The sequence below is a fragment of the Lynx canadensis genome, chromosome E3, assembly GCF_007474595.2.
Source record: "Lynx canadensis isolate LIC74 chromosome E3, mLynCan4.pri.v2, whole genome shotgun sequence".
NCBI lineage: Eukaryota > Metazoa > Chordata > Mammalia > Carnivora > Felidae > Lynx > Lynx canadensis.
The window spans coordinates 33,543,857-33,565,672 of record NC_044318.1 but is presented as its reverse complement, the minus strand read 5'-3'; the positions used below and the strand labels follow the sequence as shown (position 1 = coordinate 33,565,672).

The window sequence follows — 21,816 nt, the reverse complement described above, 5'->3', positions numbered from 1 at the left end:
GTTTCAGCCAAAATGGGACCAACGAAAGAGTTCTGAAGATGGGACAGTGGGGACAGTTGCACAACAACGTGAACGTACTTAACCTTGCAGAATCGTACACTCAAAAATGGTTAAATGGCCTGTTTTACCACCCCCACCCCGGCAGGAGAAAAAAAAAAAAAAAAGGTTTAGGGGGGGAAAAAAAGAGACATTTGGGAATACCTATTACATACCGAGGTCCTCCTCACTCCAAAGAAAACACCCCACATTCCTGCAAACAAACCTCAGGAGAGGCTGTTCTGAGCCCCTTGCGATTCTTTCCAGAAGAGCCCCATCCTCATGGAAGGCCGCTGTGAGACAACAGGGACAACTCACCCTCCCTCCCTTCCAGGGAGTGGCAAAGGCAGCTCTCCTCTTCCGGCCTTCACCTTTCTGTCCTGGTCGCAGACTGGCAAACTGAGGAAAAGTGGTTCCCGGTGTGAGAAGCAGGGAAACTGCAGAAGCAAGGAAAGGTAGTCAGGGCGGAGGAAGCAGAGGAGCGGCTGGAGGAAAGTCACGTCTCCGGGCTGGCCTGGCCACAGGGGGACCTGGTCCAGCAGCCGGTGGCTGTCGGGTCGTCCTTCGGACCAAAGGAAGCACTGCGAAGCAGCACACGAGCTGCCGGTGGTTCCCACCTTCCGACCAGGCGTGCTTCTGTGTCCTCTGAGCCAGGGGTTCTTAACTGGGGGCGCCTGCGCTCCAGGGCACATGTGGCAGTATCTGGATACGGTTTTGGTAGGCGTGACTTGAAAGGCGCTACTGGCCTCCAACAAGGTGCATGACAGCCCCCCCCACAACAAGAAATTAGTGGGCCCGATGCGGCGACAGTGCCCGGGCTGAGGACGCCTCCTCCATATCACAAGCGCAGGTAAAGCCTGCTCTGTGTTTACGGGGAAGAACAGAAGACAGGAGAAACCAAATTTATTCCAGTTCAGTCTCCCCTAAAAGCAGGGAAATCTTTTCCTAATTATACTGTCCCTTGAGAGAAATCTGAAACCCTGCCAGGAGGGAAATCCTTAAGAAGAGATTAAAAAAACTGTGCAAAGTTTCTCTATCACAAACTCTCGAAGCCACCTGTTTGGATCCCTTTCCAGTGAAGGAAAAGGGCCGGGACAGACAGCAGACAGGACTGGGGGCAGCACCCTTTCCTGGCTTCTTGATCTAAGCGTCTCCTCCAGGCTCTTTCCCGCTTACCCGCCACCCCTACCTTCAGCACGTGCCTGCCTCATCTGCCTGCCCGGCTCCCTCCATCCCTCTGCCCCATCTTCTTTCTCAGGCCTTGGTATACCCTCTCCCTCCAAGCTTTAGATTTATTGCTATTAAAAGGCTGCCCCCTGCTGGAGTTGAGGGAAAAAGATATACTGGTCCAGGGTGTTCACAACAGGCTTGCAGGAACAGGAGGGAAGCCTGTTCTCTGGGGTTCAGAACTCTGAGGAGAAAAAGATCCCAAGAATGGGCAGTCCTAGCACACGCTAAGTTAACGTTATTTCCTCATTCCATCAACCCTAAAATTAGCCCCATTCCAGAGCTATGTGCCTTGGCACAGAAAGGTACCACTATTAACAGAAGTGGAGTCCCAAATTCCCCGACATCTGAGCAACCAACAACCGCCCAGTCCCAAACCTGTTGGGAAGTGACTCTGCCCTTTCTCAGGATGCGAAGATCCTCCAGGCCCGGGAGGGTAACTGAGAAAGCTCAGAAAGGGGTGCAAGCCCATGTTCCCCCCACCTGGTGAGCGATCCCAGCTCTCTCCTCTCTGAGCCATCATGACAAATAACGCCCCTTGGCACGTTTACCAGTTAAGTTTTCAAAGCGCTTTCACACTTTACCTCATTTGATCCCTTCTACCCACTTGCCCAGTCTTGGGACCTAGCCAGGGAAAACAAGGAAGGAAGGATGCAGCTGGCCCCACAGGGGACCCCAGGTCCCCAGACACTCCGTTCGAGACTGGAGAAGGGATGCACTAGCAGCAGAAGCACCCCGAGTACTTTGTGAGTTTCAGGCCGTTTTAAATTTCCTTTAGTTTTATAAATCTTTCACGTAGCAATCTCTTCTCCCTTGCTGTTTAAATTGAGACTACTCTTTCTACCCCTAACTCCAACCACAGACAACAACAAACTACAGTCCTTTAATTTCTCAAACGGCAACAACACTAATCTGTCCCCTGGCTTAAAAAGTCGGGCCAGAGGTCTAGGAACACAACTCACTTGACTGTAATCACCATATAGGTCTCCTAAGGCCCTGGGTCCCCAGACCAAGGCAGCAACACAAAATCCAGATCCGTCTCGATCCTTCCCAATTACACACCAGACCAACAACTAGAAACTAAGACTGGAGCTGAGTGAGGGTGGGTGGCCTGAGACACACAGGGAACAGTACAGATGAAGGACCTGGAGAGCGAACTCCCACATCATGAGTGGCAAAGGGGACTACCCTGTCGGCGCCCATAGGGCTTCAGATGCAGAGGCGGGGGGTGGAGGGCTAAGGTGCAACTAACTGCCAGCTCAGAGGAGCAGTGGAGAGATTGTGTGGAGGTTGATCTTTGGGCAAGCAGCAATAAGGAGAGGGCAGTGAGACTGGGGCGGGTGGAGGAAAGAATGGGCCAACAACAATTGACTTAGCATCTCCCAGGGCCGGGGCCCTATGAAGGACCAGACCTGGGAGCTTACTGGGAATTCTAGTAACGGCCGGGTAAGAAATGCGAGATGAGGGTTGCTTTTAAGTTAACTTAGGAAGGAAGAAGAAGGAGGGGGGAAAAAAAAAGCCAAAGTGTGAGGGGCCGTGGCCGGGGAGCTGCTGCATCAGAGGCGCTGGGCTGGGAAGAGCCTGGCCTGGAGACAGGAAAGACTTAGGTGTTGAAAACGGTCAGGCAACAGGGAGCAAGGAGACCCCAATGACCAAGCACTAATGTCGCTCGTGGAAAGGAGATTTAGGTGAAGACCCAGTGGAGGTGCTTTGGTTAAGAGGAAAGGCTTCCACGTTGGCCAAAGTCACGGAACGCCTGGACTTTCAGAGCCGCTGGGCCCAGCTAATTATAAGAGCCCGGAGGCACGCCGGGGAAGTCTCCGGGGACCGCCGGGCATTAGGGTCGGGGGGCCCCGGCGGAGGATGCGGATGGACGGGAGGGGGCCGGGCAGGGCTGCCGAGGGGCCCGAGGGCGACCGTTAGGAGCGCGGGGGTGGGAAGGAGGCGGGCCGCGCGGGAGGACGGCGTGCCCTTCAGGGAGGGGGCGCCAGGTGCGCGGGGCGAGGGCGGCCGCCCCCCGGGAGGGGCCCGGCCTCCCTCGGGGCCGTGCCGGGGAAGGGCCGGCGGGAGTGCGGACGCACCGGGCGGCTGCGGCGGCGGCGGCGGCCTGGGCAGAGGCGCGGGAGGGTCCGTGCCGGCGGCCCGCGCTCTCGCTCTGGCTCTCGCAGGCTCGGCGCGGCCGCCTCGGCGTCGGGGGCGGGCCTGCCCCGGGCCCGGCGGCGGGCCGGGGTCCGCGGAGCCGCCGAGCGCTTACCGCGGCGGGCGGGCGGCGCGAGGCTCCGGTCCCGGGGCGTTGGCGGCGCGCGGCGGGCCGGGGGGCGGCGGCGACGGCGGCAGCGGCGGCGGGGGAGGGGGCGCTGGCGCTCCCGCGGCGGCCGCTCCTCTCTGTTTGTGTTTGTAGCAAGATGGCTGCCCGCCTCGCACCACGTGACGCGGACGCTGGGCCGCGGGGCCGCCCCCTCCGCCGCCGCCGCCGCCGCCGCCGCCGCCGCCGCCGCCCCCGCCCCCGCCCCCTCCGCGGCTCCGGTCCCCCGCGACCCGCACGGCCAGGCGCCCGCCCCGCGCGCCCCGCGAGGAGCCCCAAAGCCCGCCGCCCCGACCCCCCCCCCGACACGTGACCCGGGGCCTGGCTCATCACGTGACGCAGGGCCTGCAGCGGGCCGGGGGTGGGGGTCCCCGGGGCGCTCCCCGGCTGCCCCTAGGCAAGTGACGCGTGACCGTCGCGACGGAGGCCGCCGCAGGTGGCATCGCAGGGCTCTGAGTTTCGCCAGTCGGCTTCCTCCGGGAAGCCCGCCTGGATTGAAGGAGACAACTTTTAATCCAGATGTGTGTTCACTCAGACGTTCTGGGATATATGAAATAAGTGAGGAACTAATCACTTGGAAACTGTCCGAGGCAGCACTGGCTGGTGAGACCTAGAGTTTCTATCTGGCGCCGCCACTGACTAGCTTCTAGACTTCGGGGGAAGCATTTGATACCTTCGGGCCTCGGTTTCTCGTTTGCAGTCAGGTATTATTGCAGTTCTCCGCCCCACCCCTGACCCTCACTCCACTTCCTTCCCGGAGTGCTGAAAGAATTAAAATAGGTGAATATGAAAGGCTGTGAAAAGAGAGAAATTACTATGCAAATGCGAGTAGTAAATTGACACCTCCTTTGTTTAAAAAAGGGGTTTTCCAGAATCCTTGAACTTTTCAGGATGAAAAAGTGTTCTGGTGTTTTCACCTTTTTTTTTTTTTTTTTTTTTTACAGTTATTCCAGAATGTATACTTTGCTTTCCAGCTTCCTATAATAGCTGTTACCAAACACAATGTAATCCTTAGGATATGGAGAAGTAAAGTCAGACTTAGAACTTGAGTCCCTTGTGTTGTGCCATAATGGAGCACAGACCTCAGGAGCTACCAGAAGGCCCTTTGTTCCTGCACTGAGCATTCCCCAGGCTTCTGTGCACTTGTAGTTTTAGTGTCTGCTTTTTTCCGTTCCCTTGACTTTCTTGCAGTCAGGATTTCTTAGTGCTGCCAGTCTAGCTGCTTGCTCCCAGGCTGGAAAGTGGAATTATTTTAGAGCAAGGGCTCCCGTGTGGGTTTCATTCATTACTGCCTGTGGCCTTGGAAATAATCTCTTCCATCTCTGGATTGTGGGGTAAAGCACTCAACACAGTGCCTGGCACAGGGCAGGTACTCCACCGGTGTTAGCTGGTAGGGGCTTCTGGTTCCACAGGGTCCACAATATTCTGATTGTTAACACTGTATAAAATGTATCAACAGAATCTAAGCTTGGGTGAGAACTTATTACCTAAAGTTCATCAGCTTTTTTATAACAGTTGTTTTTTCTTAACTCAAAAGCTGTTGTCCTTGCTTTTTGTTTGTTTTTTAACTTTTCTAGATTGTGTCCTGGGTGGTTGAAGTTCCCAGCAGCCTAATCTCGGAATGAGTAAAGCCTTAGCGTGTTTTGTTAATTAGCAACGTGAGATTGCAAATTTTGGTGGAGACATGGTACAAGGGAAAAGAGGGACCTCTGTCGACTGGTAGCCGTAGGGACTGTAGCTCTGTGGACTCAGCTGTGCTGAGCTGGATGAAAGGCAGGATTTGGGGTGGGTTTAGGAAAAGTGGGGGTCAGCTTTATAATAGCCGCAATCTAGGCTGATGGGAGAAGAGTAGATGGGTAAGAAGAAAAGCAGAACTTCAGCTGAATGCTTTGAATGCTACCATAAAAATGTATTTGATCAGGGCACCAGGGTGGCTCAGTGGGTTAAGCATCGGATTCTTGATTTCAGCTAGGTTGTGATCTCATGCTTTGTGGGATCAAGCCCTGTGTTGGGCTCTGTGCTGACAATGTGGAGCCTTCTTGGGATTCTCTCTCTCTCTCAAAATAAGTAACTTTTTAAAAAAAGTGTTTGATTATAGAGTAGCACCCACTAGATGCAGCCTGGCAAGGAGCACAGACTAGACTCCAGAGTCCAAGATTGGAGTGATCACCAAAGGTTCCTTGTGTTCCAACTTGTGACTGTAGCCAAGCAATCTCCTCCAGCTGTAAAGTTGGGGAAAACGCTCTGGCTGCTGCCGCTGAAGACATGGGAATTTGAATCTGTTAAGCACCCTCTTTGAGAAAAGAAACTGAAATCAGAACTGTGTATCTCCCATACAGAATGAAAGAGAAAATTACAAAAAAATCACTTAGACCTAAAATGTTTTTGTTTATTCAGGTGCTATGGTGTAAAATGCCTTGGTCTATGTTGTTTTAAATTGCTTTTGAAGTAAAGAAAGAGATTTGGCGAGATGATTAATCGAGATGAAAGGGAGGTGCCAGGTAAGTTTAAAGAGCCAAGTTCTGCCCTTTTTCCAAATGGCAGATTCCTCTGTAGTGATTACCTTCAATAAAATGCAAAAAAGATGAGGACCATCTTAATGTCACATCAGTTTCTTACGGTGCCTGGCCTCACCCACATAAATCATGAACCTTTATATTTATCTGGATGTCAGAGTTCAGAAACCACATTTTAGATCCCATGAAAAGACACATATCCTGAGTAATGGAGTGATCGTTCATAAACTGTTTATTGTTAATTGTCAGACAAAATGGGCCTCAAAATGAATTTATTGCATTCAGAATTATTTTCTGCCACGATCTAAGATTTTGTCTTAGCGTCTCAAGTTACCAATGACCTACTCGTTGCTGAACCCACTGGTCCATTATCTTTTTTTTTTTTTTTTTTTTTTTTTGAGAGAGGGTGCAAGTGAGAGGGGGCAGAGAGAGAATCTCATGAAGGGCAGAGAGGGAAAAGGCACTAACCCAAAGCAGGGCTCGAACTCACGAATCGTGAGATCATGACCCAAGCCAAAGTCTGATGCTTAATGGATTGAGCCACCCAGGTACCCCCACTGGTCCATTATCTTATGTGGCCTGTCAGCAGCATAGACACAGCTGATCACTCCCTCCTTCAGGAAATGCTTTCCTTCCATAATTTCCAGGACACCATACTCCCTGGTTTTTCTTCCTACCTCACCAGCTGCTCCTTCTGCATCCTTTGTGGTTCCTTCCTTCTTCCTTAACACAATGCTCAGTCTTTCCAGACCTATCCATTGTAATGGGAGGGACTGCACAGGCTAGGAGCCCCAATGCTAGACATTCCTATCTCAGCTTAGCCACTGCTTCCTTTGGAAAACCTTGGATCTCCTCCAGGTCACATTGGCTGTTCTTTCTTCCTGGGGGCCCCACCGAACCCTGTACGTGCTCCCCATTTAGCACTGGTCTCACCATTTTGTTCATCTTGTTTGTCTTCCACACGAAACTGTGAGCGGCTTAGCACAGAATTCTGTGATGTAACTAGTATTCCAACAGCCTATCAAGTCTTGATCCACTTGTTACTGCTGAGAAGCTTGTTTGACCATTGACCCGTCGAAAGACACCTGGGTTATTTCCAGTTTGGAGCTGCTACAAATAAAGTGGCTATGGACATTGGTGAACAGGTTTTTATTTTTATTTATTTTTTTAACATTTATTTATTATTGAGACAGAGAGAGAGAGCATGAACAGGGGAGGGTCAGGGAAAGAGGGAGACACAGAATCTGAAACAGGCTCCAGGCTCTGAGCTGTCAGCACAGAGCCCGACGCGGGGCTCGAACCCACGGACCACGAGATCATGACCTGAGCCGAAGTCGGATGCTTAACCAACTGAGCCACCCAGGCGCCCCGGTGAACAGGTTTTTAAATGCCTTTGAGTGTTGTTGCTGGGTCATAGGCTAAGCGTATATATGGTTCATTTTATTTTTATTTTATTTTATTTTTTATTTTTAAAAATTTACTTATTTATGTTTAAAGCTTATTTATTTTTGAGAGAGAGAGAGAAGGGAGAGAAAGACAGAGAGAGGGAGAGAGAGGAAGAGACAGAATCCGAAGCAGGCTCCAGGCTTCGAGCTATCAGCACAGAGCCCGATGCGGGGCTCGAACTCACAGACTGTGAGATCATGACCTGAGCCAACCAGGTGACCAATCATGACCTGAGCTCAACCGACTGAGCCACCCAGGTGCCCCTGTATGGTTCGTTTTAGAAGAAACTGCCCAACTCTTTTGCAGAGTGGCTAGACCATTTCTCGTTCCCACAAGCAGTGTGTGAGACATCCAGTTTCCCTGCTTTCTTGTGAATACTTGGTTGGTAAGATTTTTTTTTTTTAGACATTCTGATAGATGTGTGGTGGTGCCTCATCATGGTTTTAATTTGAGTTTCCTCAACAGTTAACAACTTTGTATATTTTATGTGCATATTTGCCACCCTTACACCATCTTTACCTAAACATCAGTTCAAGACTTTTGCCCATTTTCTAATTGGGTTGTTTGTTTTCTGACTCTTGAATTTAGAGAGTTTATTCTGGATACGAATCCTTTGTCTGATATGTAATTTGCAAATATTTTCTCCCAGTCGATGGATGGCTTCTCTTTTCATTCTACTAACGTGATCTTTCACAGGGTTAAAAATGTGTTTTTTTAAGTTTTTTTAATGTTTATTTATTTTTGAGAGAGAGAGAGACAGAGTGCAAGAAGGGGAGGGGCAGAGAGAGAGGGAGACACAGAATCTGAAGCAGGCTCCAGGCTCTGAGCCATCAGCCCAGAGCCCGACGCGGGGCTCGAACTCACGGACCGCGAGATCGTGACCTGGCTGAAGTCGGACGCTTAACCGACTGCGCCACCCAGGCGCCCCTCTTTCACAGGGTTAAAGTTAATTTTTAAAAAAATTTTTAATGTTTTATTTATTTTTGTGAAAGAGAGAGAGAGAGAGTACAAGCAGGGGAGGGGCAGAGAGAGAGGGAGACACAGAATCCCAAGCAGGCTCCAGTTTCTGAGCTGTCAGCACAGAGCCCGACACGGGGCTCGAACTCACAGACCGCGAGATCATGACCTGAGCCGAAGTTGGATGCTCAACCGACTGAGCCACCCAGACGCCCCATTCTTTTTCTCTTTCTTTCTTTCTTTCTTTCTTTCTTTCTTTCTTTCTTTCTTTCTTTCTTTCTTTCTTTCATGTTTATTTTTTAAAGAGAGAGAGAGAAAGAGCACGCGAGAGAGCGAGCATGGGGGAAGGGCAGAGATGGAGGGAGACAGAGGATCCATACCAGGCTCTGGGCTCTCAGCGCAGAGCCCAATGTGGGGCTCCCATTCTTGAACCGTGAGATCATGACCTGGGCTGAAATCGTTAGTCGGACACTTAACTGACTGAGCCACCCAGGTGCCCCAAGGTTCAATTCTTTATTCTTTTCTCCTTCAACTGCTTTTGCACCTTCGTCTGGCTGTATTTGTGAGAATCAATTTCTGGATTCTCTATTCCATCTTTTAAAAATGTCTTTTAGGTTTATTTACTTATTTTGAGAGAGAGAGCGAGCAAGCGGGGTAGGGGCAGAGAGGGGGGAAAGAGAGAATCCCAAGCAGGCTCCACACTGTCAGCACAGAGCCTGATGCGGGCCCAAGCTCACAAACTGTGAAATCATGACCTGGGCTGACATCATTAGTCGGGCGCTTAACCAACTGAGCCACCCAGGCGACCCTCTAGTCCATTTCATTGATTTGTGTGTCTATCCCTTGGCAGATACTACACTGTCTTGATACTGTAGTAAGTCTTAAAATAAGGTATTGTGATTCCAACTCTTTCAAAATTGCTCTACCTTGCTTTGCCCTTCCGTGTTAACTTTACAGTGAAGTTGGCTAGATCTACAAAATTCTTGCTAGGATTTTCATAGGAATTGCCTTAAACCTAGAGTTCAGTTTGGAGAGAATTGATATCTTTACTATGTTCAGTGTTCTAATACATGGACATCTATTAATTTAGATCTTTGAGTTCTTCATCAGGATTTTGTAGTTTTTAGCATACATATTCTTTGCGTGTTTTGTCAGACTTATACCTAAATATTTCTCCCTCCTTCTACTTCCCTCACTCCTGATCCCCCTCTCTCTGTATTGTAATGGTACTGTTTTAAATTTCAGTTTCCAATAGTCATGTATGTTACCTGCAAATAGAGAATTTTATTTCTTCCTTTCCAATCTTTTGTTTGCTTTATTACACTGTATCCTTTTCTTGCCTTATTGCACTGGGTGGGACTTCAATAGTGAGGGTGGTTAGAGAAGACATCCTTGCCTTGTTCCTGATTTTAAGAGAAAACTGTCTTACATCTGTCTTATGTCATTAAATATGATTGTAGCCAGCTGTAGAGTTTCTGTAGATGCTCGTTAACAAGTTGAGGAAGTTCCTTCTGTTCTTTTATGATTTTTATTTTTAAAGTAATCTCTACACCCAATGTGGGGCTGGAACTCACAACCCTGAAATCAGGAGTCCTCACTCCACCAACTGAGCCAGCCAGGTGGCTCCCTTCTATTCTTTTTTTGCTGACAGTTTTTCTCATAAATGGATACTAAATTATGTTAAATGTTTTTTTCTGCATTGACTGATATGATCATATACATTTTCTTCTTTAGCCTGGTAAATGGTAGTGATTGATTTTCTATTTTTTGAGCCAGTCTGGCATCTTTGGAGTAAATTCTACTTGGTCATGGCTTATCATTCTTTTTATATACTGCTGGATTCAGTTTGCTAGAATTTTGTTGAGGATTTTTTCATCTTTTTTCATGAGAAATATTGGTCCGTAGTTTTCTTTGTATAATCTTTGGTTTTGGCCTCATAAAATTAGTTAGAAAGTGTTCCTTCCTCTTCTGTAGAGAAGAGATTGTGTAGAATTTGGTAGAATTCACCAGGGAAACCATGTGGACCTAGATGTTTCTTTTACTAAAGGTTTTTTAAAACTATGAATGTAGTTAGTTCAGTAGCCACAGGACTATTCAGATGATCTATTTCATCTCCTGTAAGTTCCGTAGGTTGTGGTTTTCTAGGAAATTGGTCCATTTCATCTAAGTTGTTGAATTTGTGTATAGCGAGTTGTTTGTACAAGGATACCCTGTTTTACTGCACTTTTTACAAACTGGAGGTTTGTGGCAACCCTGTCTCTTGGCACCACTTTTCCAACAGCATTTGCTTAAGCCTGTGTCTGTGGGTCATTTTGGTAATTCTCATATTTCAAACTTCATTATATTTGTTATGATCTGTAATTGTGATCACAACTCACTGAAAGCTGATGATGGTTAGCATTTTTCAGCAGTAAAGTATTTTTTAATGTTTATTTATTTATTTATTTTTGAGAGAGAGAGAGAGAGAGAGAGAGAGAGAGAGAGAGAGAGAGAGAAAGAGAGAGGGCAGGGGAGGGACAGAGAGAGAGGGAGGGAGAGAATCCCAAGCAGGCTCTGTGCTATGAGCACAGAGCCCGACTTGGGGCTCAAACTCACCAACCATGAGATCATGACCTGTGCCAAAGTTGGACACTTAAATGACTGAGCCACCCAGGTGCCCCATCAATAAAATATTTTTATGTTTTCAACAAAGTATTTTTAAATTAAGATACATGCTTTTTTAAAAAAGATATAATGCCATTGCAAACTTAATAGACTACTTAATAGACTATGATGTAAATATAACTTTTATATGTACTGGGAAACCAAAAAATTTATTTGACTCACTTTACTGTGATATTCACTTTACTGCAGTGGTCTGGAACTGAACCCACAATATCTCCAACGCATGCCTGTATTATTCTCTAAGTATCTTTTGCATATGAGGCTATCTTTAGTGCTATCCCCACTTTCATTTCTAGTAATTGTAATTTGATTTTTTTTTTTAAGATTTTATCTCCAAGTAATCTCTACACCGAACCTGGGGCTCAGACTTACAATCCCATGATCAAGAGTTGCATGCATGTTCTACTGACTGAGCCAGCCAGGCACCAGTTTTCCTTCTCTGGTTCTGACTTGTCAGTCTTGCTACATGCTTATCAACTTTATCGATCTTTTCAGAGAACTAGCTTTTCTTTTGAGTTTCTTTATTGTTTTTGTGTTCAGTTTGATTTTTATTCTTTTATTATTTCCTCACTTCTTTTTCCTTTGGCTTTATTTGGCTCACTTTCTAGTTCCTTGAAGTGGAAGCTTAGATGACGCTTCCATTCTTTTCAAAATACCATTCAGTGTTTCCAGAATACTCCTTGGTTCCTTGAAAAACAGTTTATCCATCAAAACTCAGCTCAGATGTCACTTTTGAGGCAGAATAGCCTTTCCTCCTCACGCCACATAAACCCCCAAACTTGTGATTAATGAAAATCTGAAACTAAAGGGACAACTACAGGATTTAAATGATGCTGGGAGAAAAGTTCTCAAGAACCTGTCCCCTTTCCAACCTGCAGTCAAATGGGGTCATAAAAATGCCAACTCACATGCGTAGGCTTAAGTTTACAAGGTTATTTTGGGTTTCCTAGTGGCAGAACACGAATTATCATCCGTATTTAAGTGTTGGGGCAACTCAAGCAGAGAATAGCTCTAGGTTCCCAATGCAAGTCTAACTCCTTTTTGAAGAGAACTCTCCAGAAACGATACCAATCTGGGCAGAGGAAACCCCTCCCAACTGCCATCGGGAGCCAGGAACCCGCAGGCGCTGCCTCGCCCTGCCCACCAGGGGGTGCACGTCCCTGCTGGGGGCGGGAGTGGGGGTGGACAGAGGACGATGAACTGGCGGGCAAAGGTTGAGAGGTGTGGGTCGGTCAGCATGGTCCGGGGGAGCCGTGAAGGCTGGGCCTACGTCTCGTAGCTTGGGTCTCCAAGGGCTGACTTTGGGGTGAGCCCTTGCAAGTGATAGGGGAAAGGGACAGATCCCCGTGATCTACTGGGGAGTCCAGAGGTGGCTTTTTCTGCCCGGGGCCCGACCTCGCCACTCAATCCCCTACTCAAGTCTCAGGCAGCAGGGGCCTTGGGCGGGGGAGTCAGTTCTGCCAACTCTGCCGCGCCTCCTCTGACCAGAGAAACCGCGATGAACGCGGGAGTCCAGGCTTGCCTTCAGTCCCCTTCAGGTTCTCTTGAACTCGCAGCCCTTTTTTTGGTCTTTGGCAGTCCCCTACCCCAAATCCTCCACGTCCTTAGAACAGCCTCCTGTCTCCCCTCTAAGATCCCGTTCGTGGGCCAGGAACTTGGACTGGCTTAGGAAAGCTGACTCTCCCGGAATTTGACTTAATACATGCCCCCGGCATCCGCGCTCAGCTTGCGTGGCGTACACGTGGTAGAGCCCATCTCTCAGATCTCTCGCGTTACTTGAACACGTCGCGCGGTTGCGCGAGCGCCCGAAGGGGCGGGGAGAACGGAGGCCGGGAAAGCGATTCGTGGATCACGCGGGCCGGGCCTCGGGGGGCGGGGTGCGCGTGCGCACTTGGCAGCCCTTTCAGGAGCCGGTAGCCGCCAGGGTGCCTGCGATCTCGCGATCCTGTTACGCGCGGCTTTCCTTCTCGTCCTGGGGCTTGTGGGTCGCGGGCCGCGCCCTCAGCCCGGGCGGGTCGACGCAAACTTGAGTGGTTCGGCCGGGAGTGGACCGCGTGCTCGGGGAGAGCACTGTGGACTGGAGAGTGTAGGCGCGGGGGAAGGGGGCTCTGGAGGGACCTGAGGGTGGGGGAGATGTCCTGGATGAATAGGAACTGGGGGTGAGGGAGATACGCAAGTCCGAAGTGAGTGGGAGGGGACTGAGGCTGGAAGGGAAGAGGGGCGTTGAGTGCGCCCCCTCCTGTCTGCACCCTTTGGGCTGGAAACGGGGTAGGGAAGAAAGCGAAGTCGCTTGTCCCCTCTCTCTGATCTCCCTCCCCGCGTCAGGGCGCACAGCATGGCGGAAAATCGAGAGCCCCGCGGGGCGGTCGAGGCTGAGCTGGACCCGGTGGAGTATACCCTTCGGAAGCGGCTCCCCCACCGCCTGCCCCGGAGACCCAATGACATTTACGTCAACATGAAGACTGACTTTAAAGCCCAGCTGGCCCGCTGCCAAAAGCTTCTGGACGGAGGGGCTCGGGGTCAGAACTCATGCAGCGAGATCTACATTCATGGCTTGGGCCTGGCCATCAACCGTGCCATCAACATTGCTCTACAGCTTCAGGCGGGCAGCTTCGGGTCCTTGCAGGTGGCTGCCAATACCTCCACCGTGGAGCTCGTCGATGAGCTGGAACCAGAGACTGATACCCGAGAGCCGCTGACCCGCATCCGCAACAACTCGGCCATCCACATCCGTGTTTTCAGGGTTACACCCAAGTAACCCAAAAGAGGACGGCGTTGTCCACATACCCCCAGGTAGCTAGGCTCAGATGTGGCTCTCCTTGTACTGAATGTGGCCATGGACCTCCTACCAGAGCCACGTAAGAGAAAGCCTGTTTCCCTTACAGCCCAGAGGACTCTGAACTGAGGGAAAGAGTATTGTCTCTTGTTGGGCCCAAGCCGTGGGTCTTACCGTCTTTGTGGTCTGTAAGCTTTGTCATCGACAATAAAAAATATCAAGTTGTGTTAGTATGCAGCTACCCCACTGCGGCTGGCTCTCCTCTGTGTAAATTCTGTGTGTGCCTGGAAAGGGAGAGTAGGAAACTTTACAAGTATTTAGGTACAGGAGGGGACCCCAAGTGTTTTCTGCCTTTACGGAGAGCGTAGATAGTATTACAGACTGTGTAAGAAAACAAACTGTAGTGCAATGCAAAAACCCGAGAATCCCAGTGTTCGCGTTAACATTTTGTGTACTCTCAGAGGAAGGCCGAGGGATGAGGTGTTCCATCTTGCCTGCTTAAAGTGCAGCAGGATGGTTGTATACTCAAGAAGCATCGGGCTTTCTGGTGGTGGTTCCCGAGACAGGAAAGGTGAGAATTTAAGGATGAAGGGAGCAAACAAAAACCGTGGGCCTTCCCTGTGTCAGACTCTATGATAGGGACTGTTTCATTTGATTCCCAGTCCTGCGGGGCCCAGGTGGTTCCAAGCAGTTGTGGTCCAGAGCCCTTTAGACCCTTCTTGACGAGCTGCTCCAGTGGGAAAGGAGAGCTTCCTCCCTGAATTACTGGGCACACAGGTAATCAGTAATTTTTGTTTGGGTGTTTGTAAGAGGATCTGATTTCTCATGTTTATCAAGCTGGAGTCACTGAAAGCAATGTTTATCAAAGTGGGTGGTGATCCATTTGTGGGTCTTGAAATCAATTCACTGGGTCGGAGCCATTTAGAAAGTTTTTTTTTTTCTTTTTCTATTAAAAAAAAGCCACTGAACCGGTGTTTTGTTAGTGCCTTTCCAGTTAGGGATAGGTGTAGAGTTACACACGTGCTACTTATGATATAAATTGTGTTTTTTACCATCGATCGAAGTCACAAGAGTTGGAAAGCCTCTGACTTAAAAGTAACAGAGGTTTTACTCTTAATTTGCCTGAAGGCGGTTTGGTCTGGGGTTCTGAAAATAAGGCTTCTCATTTCTCAAAAACCCTCCCTCTGGCCTGGTCCCTCTCCCCCGTTGAGGGACTTTGATGCCAGGTGATTGACTGCCAGCAACTCGGGCAAGCGGACTCCTTAACAGACCAGTGCTTCATTCCAACAAACGTGCTGAGTGCCTACTGTGAGCCAAAGCCTGGGTTGGGCCCTGGGATACAAAATCAGTACAAAAACCCCTGCCTTCAAGGAGCTCATTTAACTGGGAAGGTAGATACACAAATTTGTGAATGAGTGAGAAGGTGAGTTATGTAAGATGTAAGAGTAGCCATGAGTTGGGAATGTAGAGAATGAAATGGCTAGCTTCCTGCTGGAGTCTAAAATGGTTTCACTGTTGACTTGGGTACTGAAGGATGAATAGGAGTTTGCCAGGCAAAAGAGAGGAGAGGACAGACATCTCTGGCAGGGGGGTCAGCATGCACAAAGGGGAGTCATGAATAGGCAGTGTGTAGGACTCGGTGGCTAGAAAGCAGGGGGCACTGGGGAGACTTAAGCGAGACAAGACCAGAGACATTTCTTTCAGGTCCCCCACCCCCACCCCACTCCATAGCCACCCACCTCGTCCCCCTATCAGTCTTGACTGCAAGGCTCCCTTGCCCTGGAGCCCCCCAGGAGCAGAATAGGGAGCTCGCTGGAACTATGTGTCTCTCTGCACGTATGTGTTCTCATCTCTCTGTGCTCCTGGCCCAGGCCCAGCTGAGGTGGTGGCAAGCAGCCCTTTTGCATTTGGTTTGTTTTGGCAGCTACCTCTCCCAGCCTATTTGTTGTTTCTACTCCCAAGTCCTCTCACTGCTTGCCAGTGGGGCTTCCCTCAGTGGCAGGTCTGCAGAAACAGCTCCTAGACATTGCTGCTGAAGGAAGAGCGGGTCCTGGAGCGTGCCCTTTAGTGTGTGGGGAGGTAGGGGGCGTGGGGGAGGCTCCTGCATCTGCTAGAGTCCATGCACCGTGGGCAGGGCAGGGCAGGGCAGGGCAGGGCACTCCAGATACCTCCTGTAGGGAGGCCAACCAAGACCTCTCTTCCGCTTCCTTCTGTTGACTGAAGCATCTTCCATCAGAGTTTGGGAAAAGGGAAGGGGGTGGGGCAGAAGGTGTGTCCCAGTGGGGTTCCCCTCCCTTCTTTTTACTCAACAGCTGCAGAGGCCACCATGCATTCAAAATGACCTCTTACTTCAAAAGCAGATCCCCAGAGGCCAGAATTGAAATGCCTTATTTTGGAGGAGGGTGTGGACATTTGCTCATCACCCATAGCATTATTGAGCAGTCACTAGTTGCAGGGATCTGTTAAGCATCCCGCCTCCCAGAGAGGGTGAAACTGGTTCTATAAAGTCAATAGGGAGTGAGACAGATTTAAAAAGGCAAATAATTGGCATAGTGCTGGGAGCCATCCCTGGCATTTAGTACAGGCTCCACAAGTCAGAAAAGCTACTATTGTTAATGTGAGCCATTTTGCAAAGAAATGGTTTTGGGCCTCTCTGTGGGCATAGGGAGGGGGGTGGAAAGGGGATTTGTGTGTTTGATTTACAAGGCCGGGTTACTAGTTCTGTTGGCTTTTACATTTGTGGCTTGCCTGGCAGAGAAGAAGACAGGCCCTAAGGACACATGAACTTGTTTGGACTGGGTGATGATCCTCCTGGGGAGGTCCTCATACTCAGTCTGGGCTGAGTGCAGGGTGCTTGGTCAGGAGTTGGGGGAAGAATGGCGTGTTCCTTAAACCCACGAACCTCTAGAGAAGGTGGTTGAAAAGTCTGTGATGAATGTAGTTTCTCAGGGAGCAGAGGTCCAATTGCACCAGGGTTTGGGGTGAGGCAAAGGTGATCCCACAAAGAAAGATGCCTGGATATGACCACTTAAGGCTCTGCCTTAATGGTCCATCTTTTTGTTAAAAAATTTTAATGTTTTTTTTTATTTATTCTTGAGAGAGAGAGAGAGAGAGAGACAGAGCATGAGTGGGGGAGGGGGAATAGAGAGAGGGAGACAGAATCTGAAGCAGGCTCCAGACTCCGAGCTGTCAGCACAGAGCCTAACGCGGGGCTCAAACTCACGACCTGAGCCAAAGTCAGACGCTTAACAGATTGAGCCACCCGGGCGCCCCTTAATGGTGTCATCTTTGACTTGAATGTTGAAGGATGACTAGAAGTTTGTCCGGCAAAAGAAATGCCATAATGGCATTATGGGTGCTTTTTAACTCCTATGTTTTGGTTTAGCCATATTTTCTAATTTTCAGCGATCACGTATCATTTTTGTAATAAGAGAACATTAATTGTTTACGAAGCATGTTCCTTTGTTCTGTTCTCTAGGTGGGGTCATCAGGGGAGTTAGTGATCATACTGGTACGATAACCTCAAGGAGAAGAAGTGATTTCATTGCCTGATCCAGTAACTAATAAATATCTAATGACTACATGGATGGATGTATAGAAGGACAGCTTGCTGTCCACTTTATAACAAGCCTCCGCTCTCTTGAGAAACATCAAATATCTTGCCACTGGAAGTCTGCAAGCAGAGGGTGGGCCTTCACTTTCATGGGACCTCCTAGGTCCTTTCCGGTTCAGAGTCAATGAATTTTGTTGGCTGCAAGAAAAATATACTTTCCCGAAAGTACTAAACTTATTTGCTGGCTCCTGAAATAAGACAGAAGCAGAGAGGCTCCCTTGTATACAGATCAGGGGATGCCTATGGGGTCGAGCAACAGGTTCTTGATATTTGTTGGTTCTCAGTGAACCGTGAACAGCTTGGGAGAATATCTGCTATATTTGGATGTGCAGGAGTATGTCTAAGTTTTCTATAAACTTCCCTTGAGGTCTCGGCCTATATTCTTCTAAGTAGAAAGCGCCTATAATACCGCCCAGTAGAGGTCATACCAAATCCTCAAAAAGTCCCCGAGCCGCACGTCAACAAAATGAAACGTCTGTACTCACAACCGAGCGCCTGCAAAGGCCTCACACGGGAGAAAAAAACTACTCATGTTGACATTGCCAGTCATGTTTTGCTTCAGTTAGGATTTTCTAGTCTTATTTTTGGACAGGAACATTACTCTGGTCAACTTAGCAGCTCTGTCTTCTGATTACAGGTTGGGAGATTACAGGTTGCTTAGGAATATTCAGCAATACTAGTGAGCTACAGATCCTAGGATTCGCCGGACGCTTTCCACAGAAACCGAACCGGGGTCGTTCTGGAGCTTGAGGTGGAGGCATTGGTGCCCTGGGAGCCCACCTTCAAGGACTCAAACATTTGGGGGATTCAGGAGACAAGTGTTCAAGAAAGGTGGCCCATCATGTTTCAGGGCTTGTCTAGGGTGAGCCCAAAGGCCTCATTCAGTTCAAGATCCTTAGGGTTTCTCTGGGCTCCCCTAGGAGGAGACCCACACCGACAGGGCAAGGAATCCCCGGCTGACCCATTTGAGACATGTCTTGGTATCTGCCTCTTAACCCACCTGCAACTCCCACAGTGACTCTGTTTCACTCGGTTGTGTTCAGGGGCAAGTTTCTCCAAGTGCCATCAGTATACACACCCAAAGATACCTCCATCCACAACCCACTATTCTCCATTCTCACGACGTCTTCCGGTGAATTGCTTGGCATAGCAGACACAACACCAGACACGAGGTGCCCTGAGCCTGTGCCCAGCGCCCCAGAGGGAACAGTGGAGGAAGTCTGGAGAATATGCTGGAGATTTGGTCTCTAGGCCTCCCAAGTGAGGACAAGTAGGAGGGACAATAAAGCAGAGATAGTGCAGTAGTAACAGCCGGCACTTATTGATTACCCTGCTCGAGGTGTTACATAATCTCACGAGAGCTCTGGCAAGCAATCACTATCATTTTCGCCATCGGTAGGCTCAGAGGTACAGTCACTAGTCCAAGTGGGCTGCTGGTAAGTGGCAGATCAGGCCACTAATCCGGGCTCCCTTGTTTCCAGGACAACCCCTGGAAGCCACTGGGCCACAGAGCTGCTAGTTGAGAGCAGAAACCTGGATGTCTGGTTCTACTGGCTATTTTATGGCCAAGAAAGCAACCCTTGCCTCAGTTTCCCCAAACTGACTTCAGACAGGACTTTCTCTGGTTCTCCAGCGGGGATCTGTTCTCCAGCATCCTTGCTCCCTTCCCAGCTCCCTAAGGGCCAGGAAGCCCTCCCCACCGCACCCTCCACAGTCCCTGGCCACCTCACTTCCCAGCACAGAACGTCTTCTGGGCCACTGGTTGAACTCTCCAGCCGAGCTGAGAAGCCACTGCTTGCAAAGAGGATGGAAGAGAAGCCCGGAGGCCCCCCTCTTCGTCCCCAACACGACTCCAGGCAGCTGGGGCTTCCTGCTGCCTTGGGGTCTGGGGCAGTTCAGGGGAACCGTAAATTTGCTTCTCCTTGGACTTTCAGTCTGGATTGGCTGCCAGGAAGGCTCCATGGAACAGAGCCTGCCTCCACCCCCGCCATCCTCCTTGTCACCCCGTCCCTTTTCAGATCCCGCCTCAGTGGCTGCTGCTCAGGAAGTGGATGTAGGCCTCACGGGCCCCTGCAATCCCAGAGCTAGGTTGTCCAGGCTGGGTCCAGCAAGCACTCGGAGGATGAGTGGCTCACCTCCCCACTCTAGGTCTCCCATTCTCTGGCAGAGGTGTCTGGAGTGGAGGGATTGCCTAATACCAGCCAGACTTAACCGTAAAGAGGCAACACGCTGGGTGCCCGGGGGGTACCAAAGTGAGCCAGACCTGCCATACACTGTCCTTTGCTCTTTTTGATGATCAAGTCACCCGTGCTGCATGACTCCAGGGAGTACCATTCCCAGCAAGTCTGTGAGTGGCACCCTCTGGAGTTGTACAGTGCTCAATCTTGAAAGCTGTGCATGTTGGCCCAGCCAGTAAGAGGCCTAAGCTACATCCATAAATGATGGCAGTACAGAGGAAGGGGACAGCTTCCTGCTGGGGGATCAGGGAAGGCTTCATAGAGGAGCTTAAGGCTCAGGCTTGGGCTTTGAAGAACGCTGTGGGGAGAGAGAGTGTGAGAAGGTGATCCAGGTGGAAAGCACAGAGTGAGCAAAAGGCAGGAAGCATCTGAGTTCATGTGATGGAAGGAGTAGGAATGAGCAAAGTAGGAAAATAGGCTGGAAAGGTAGACACAGGGCAGAACACAGGCAGTCTTAGTTCTGAGGCAACTGGGAGCCATAGCAGGCTCCTGATCAGGGGAGTGACACAGAAGAGGCTGTTCAATGGGAAAGCTAGTGGGGATTGACTGCAGAGGTTGGGGAGGAGACCCTCTGCAGTGGTCAGCGCCATGCTAGGAGAGCACAGGGAGGCAGATGAAGGGGGCCCTGGCAGGGGGCGGTGGGCATTGCAGGGGGGGAGCCCCGGGAAGCTTCCTGTTTTCTCTCTGCTCTTCAGGGTCCCCTGGTGTCATGGGCAGACAGCTGGACCCTGCTGGGCAGTAGCCAAGAGCATTTGGGTTGAAGTTGGCCCCCGAAGCACCCTCTGCCCTCTAGTAGGATTACCTCAGCTCAGGGGTTGGGTGTGGGGTGGACCAAGATCCTTTCCTGCACCTTCTCTCCCAAGCTGCCATCAGAGGGCTCTCTCCAAAAGCCCTAGAGGATGAACCAGCACCGCCCCTGTCCAGCAGGCCCCAACACCTAGAAGAAGCTGGTCCTTCTGGCCCATCTCCCCTCCTTTCTTGAAGGCAGGGGTGTAGGCACCTCCAACAAGTTGCTACGAAGGAAGTAGCAGGTCCCACAGCCCGAAATCCTCCTCTCCTCCCTTTGCTCAGGCAGTGTCTACCCGCCCCCCCCCCCCAATCTGTCCCTGGCCCCCTCTCCATGGTCAGGTCAGGGCAGTGACGCAGGAGTCGGGGGAATGAAGAGCAGAGGCTGGGGAGGGGCGAGGGGTCGGGACAGAACGCATGTGTGGACGTGTGTGGACGTGAGCGTGCGTGTGCTTGTCCCACAGCTGGGATTTAGGAGGGAAGCAGAACCGGGCTCTGAGGGCCAGGCGGGGCTGGGAGGCTGCCTGGGTGCTGAGAGGGAAATTGGCACCAGGGGCATAGCAGGGTGTGCAGACTGGGAGCCAGTACAGCAGGGTTGAGGAGGGACCCCAGAGCAGGCTGGAGGTGAGTGGAGGGCAGAGGGGCAGGATCTGAGCAAGTCAGACCTTCATTCCTTCCCACTGGAAGCAGGCCAGCCTCTGCTTCCCCGCCTCTCCTGGTCACCATTCTGAGCCCCTCTTTGATCTTGCTCTCTCCCCACTTTATGGTTCCCTCCCTCACCTCCATGGGACTTTATTCATGTCACCCTCTCAGCAAGGCTCTCCCGACTGCCCATCTAAAATTGCAGCCTCCCCGGTCACTCCTGGTCACTTCCATGTCTGTTCTCCTTGGTCCTTATTGCCACTGGAGAGCCTCTTTTTTTTTTTTTTTCTTTTTTTAAGTTTTATTTATTTTGAAAGAGAGAGAGTGCATGCACACATGCAATACGGGGGAGGCAGAGAGGGACTCACAAGCAGGCTCCGTGATACCAGCGCAGAGCGCAACACAGGGCTCAAACCCACCAACCGCGAGATTATGGCCATAGCCGAAATCAAGAGCCAGATGCTCAACCAACCGAGCCACCCAGGTGCCCCAGAGATCCCCATGTTTGTGTTTGTCATCTGCCTTGCTGCTGGAATGTCAGCTCCACCAAGGCAGGCGTTCTTGTCTGTTTCATTCACTGCTCTATCCCCAGGTCCCTGGCCACAATTAGG

General features: G+C 50.3%; 1 protein-coding gene across 1 annotated transcript; it reads left to right on the top strand.

Annotated features, from left to right (window-relative positions):
- The first annotated feature begins 13,063 nt into the window (after positions 1 to 13,063).
- Positions 13,064 to 14,178, top strand: POP7 (POP7 homolog, ribonuclease P/MRP subunit). Its single transcript, XM_030301431.1, has 2 exons — positions 13,064 to 13,237; positions 13,477 to 14,178. Exon 2 carries the CDS (start codon positions 13,487 to 13,489, stop codon positions 13,907 to 13,909), a length of 423 nt encoding a protein of 140 aa, XP_030157291.1. The 5' UTR covers positions 13,064 to 13,237; positions 13,477 to 13,486; the 3' UTR covers positions 13,910 to 14,178.
- The last annotated feature ends 7,638 nt before the right edge of the window (positions 14,179 to 21,816 follow it).